Here is a 3,585-nt window from a genome sequence, read left to right on the forward strand (position 1 = left end):
GAAGGACGAAAAAAAAAAAAAAAAAAAACACAATAAAAACAAAAGTAGAAGTATACTCATCCAAACATTGGTCCCACCTGGCTGCTAGACTGCTCCCTCTCAATCCGCTCCTGCAAAGGAATGTTCCTCGGCACCCTCACGTCTAAGACACCATATTAGACATGATGACTCGCAGATCCTTAGACCGTCGCAGCAGAGTGGGAGAGAGGCTGCAGGAATGGTTCTAGAAACCAGGCGAAACCGAGTTTCAGGTTAGTATATTCTTTGTTATTTTAAACCCTAGATGAAAACGAGCACTTACCCCTTACCCCTGTGCAGGGTTAGGCTCCCTGCAAGGGTTTAGTTGTACTCTGCCCAGAGTTTTTCTTTAAGTGAAAGTAAGAGATTAAAAGGTTACTTCAAAGGTTAGGTTAAAATCTTTGGAGTTATTTTTTTTACCCTCATGCCCCCGCATTAGTTTTTTTTAGAGGATGAATACCTTAAAGTTTACATAAAGCCTATCAATTAACTTCTCTTATTTGCCTTTTGATCGGGTAAATATATCAAAGCATTTTATTTCATCTGTTCAATAAGTACAAAAAAAAAATAGCTCTTGAGCCTGCCAGAAATCTTGTTAGCGAGTAACACTGTGCTCTTTACCTCCAATGTCCTCTAATCCGTTACATTGTTCCCAGCTTTGTCAACTGCAGAACATCTGCCCCATGCTATGAAGGAGAGAAGAGCAGGAGGTGTTGTGTAACCCTGTCTAGAATGACAAAGCTGCTAGATATAGTATATTAAGGGAGTGTGGTCAGCCTAGGACAGGAAGTATTATTGGCAGGTGCACCAGATAAAAAGAAAAGGATAAAAGGCCTGACAAAGAAAAATGAAAGCAGCCACCCCCTCTAAGGGACTGGTAAGCAGCAAAATATTGCATTATTCTACTTGTGTTTAAATACATTTCAATTACAGGAGTCTAATGCCGTCAACATTGGCGGTCCTCTAACACAGCCTTTTACAACCAGGGTGGTCTAGCACCCTGGAGTGCCTTCTGGCTTTGTCAGGGGTGCCTTCACATTTTGGCTAAAGGGAGCTCCTGACGTGAAGGGGTAAACGTCACTTTATTTTTTTGTCTGGAATCCCCCCTTAAAATCCATACCAGGCGATAAGGGTTTGGTATGGATTTTGGGAGGGGGAGCCACAAGGAGGCAGTGCATTGGGAACCTTTTTCCCCCCTTGAACAGAGAGTGCAGGGGGGAAAGCAAAAAACAATGTTCTCTGGGCTGAAAACCATGGCATCGACTATACAAGAAACTCATCCAGTTTTATACCTTTTATACTTTGGATGCCCAAGAATAAGAAAAAAAAAAAAAACACAAAAACAAATCCGAATGATCGTAAATTTAAAAAAAAAGTGTACTCGTCTAACAGGGTCATTTTTCAAGCATTTGGTCTAGACACTGATGAAATTTAACGTATCCAAATTCAAATGACATGTGCTACCCAGTCAGACTCTTTTATCAAGGTGTACCAATATTCTGACAGAGAAGCTGACAGGTCTCAAAATGTCGGACTGGTATAGATTTTGGAACAGACAAATTGCAACAAAATCCTCATTTGCCAGTATAATATTGACATTTTTAGATGAATGGCAAGATCTGACATTTGCTATGCTTATTATTTATAGTAATGCCACTTGAATATACTTACAATAACTAGACCAGGAATGTCCCAGTAAAAAAAACCAAGGTTTCAGTTTTTACCCTAAGTGACTTCATGCATTGAAAAAAAAATTAGGTAAAAGCCCTGAGGGAAATCTATCCAAACACAAAACTCCGTACTATAAAGGAGTATGAATAACGTACTGGAAAAGGCTGTCAGTGCAAATTTGGGCAAAATTTTGAAGCACATCAGGAAATAGTGGTGGTAGTGCTGGTGGGGGAGGTGAGAGCAATGAATGAGTGATGGGAAGGTGCTTGTGTGTCTAGCATTAAAGTGGAACTGTTACTTTCCCTTAAGGCCAGTGCTGATGGCATCAGCTCCACATCAGTTTGAGACGCTTGAAATCATTCAGAATTCATTGACAGATGCATTTGACCAGCAGGCTGTCCTAGGTCAAGCAGGTTTTGCTTCTCAATAGCCTTTTTGACACAGCCCCTTATAGGCGAAGCAATGTTTCACATTAGAAAAGATCACCATGGTGATGACCACAGAATGGAGGCAAGCACAAAAGAAGTTTTGGCTTTAGTTCTAATTTAACCCTTTCACTGCCAAGGCCTTTTGTTTTTTCCATTTTTTGCACACTATCCAATCCACATTTTAGGCCTGAAAATTACTTCAGACCCCCAAAACATTATATATTTTCTGAAAGCCAAGACCCTGTAAAATAAAACGTTGACAGTTGCAAATTTTTATGTTACACAATATTGGCACAACTATCAAACCCTAAAAACTTTTGTGAAAAAAGCACTTAAAAAAGGAGAAATATGAGGTGAGTGCTTTTCACTCACCTCATAGTTCTAGCCGACCTGTGACAATGAGACTGTCACAGGTCGGCTCCGTAGATCAGGAAGTGAGCGAACACATACCGGCATTCGCTCACCTCTCGATCCTGTCACAGCCCTCTGCTGTGACAGGGGAGGGGCTGGATTCCCCCGTCCCCGATCTGCCAGCGCTGACTGGTGGAACGGACAGGGGAGGGTACAGCTGGCTCTGCCTCTAGATAGGCAGAGCCAGTTGTCACTCACGCAGCTGGGCGGATCCAGACAGACATAATTGTCGGGATCCGCTTCAGCTGCGGCGGCGTCTCAGTATACCGCGAGCTGTAGCTTGCAGTATACTGAGCTTAGGGTGACGGGAGGACGCTAGTTTGTGTCCTCCCGTTACCCTTAGGAGAACTATGGGGAAAAGCCTTAACACCATAGTTCTCCTTTAAGTTACTTCACACATTTGCATAAAAATCTCCAAATTGATTACAGCAAAAAAAAAAAAAAAAGCTTACCGTATGATTTTCACTGGCAAAAATCTCTGGGATTACCAAATGGAAGCTCTGAAGGACGTATGTGGTTTGCATCTGCAAGAAAAAAATTTTTTTTATACTTCCAATCATACTTTTGGTAACTATAGAGGAGCCATTTTGAAATGCAGAATTTCAATGATAGCATAGTTTCTAAATAAACTACAGTTTAAGGACCCGTTCACATTGAGCGATTTATCGCGCGGTAATTCCTGCGATATCGCGGCAATTTACCGCGCAATATCACCCTCCAATGCTTCTCAATGGGGCAAAGGGTCCTGCTGTCGCGGGTCGTGCGTCGCTACAGCACGACCCTTTTTGGAGCGGATTTAGCCGCGATTCAAGCTTGCTCGATATCGCGCAAAATGCAAATCGCCCGACAAACGCGCGATTGGCGAACCGCTCAATGTGAACAGGGTCTAAAGAGGAACAAGGGTGTTTGCAGGCAACTGAAGAGCTGGGTATACATTAGAATTTATTTATTGTTTTGGAATGTTTGATTGTCTAAATAGTTAGTTAATGGAGTCAAACTGACGCCCGATCTAGACTGTAGTGAGGAATAATTATATATATCAAAGCCAAAGTGTAAT

The 3,585-nt window shown here is 42.0% G+C and overlaps 1 protein-coding gene across 1 annotated transcript in view; it reads right to left on the reverse strand.

Annotated features, from left to right (window-relative positions):
• SLC15A4 (solute carrier family 15 member 4) overlaps positions 1-3,585 on the reverse strand; it is a 33,282-nt gene that overhangs the window by 14,250 nt on the left and 15,447 nt on the right. The window contains exon 4 of the mRNA XM_018576489.1: positions 2,981-3,052. Within this exon, the coding sequence (XP_018431991.1) occupies positions 2,981-3,052 (72 nt within the window). The remainder of the gene's footprint in view (positions 1-2,980; positions 3,053-3,585) is intronic.

This window comes from Nanorana parkeri, unplaced genomic scaffold (genome assembly GCF_000935625.1).
Source record: "Nanorana parkeri isolate BGI_ZX_2015 unplaced genomic scaffold, ASM93562v1 scaffold68, whole genome shotgun sequence".
Lineage (NCBI taxonomy): Eukaryota > Metazoa > Chordata > Amphibia > Anura > Dicroglossidae > Nanorana > Nanorana parkeri.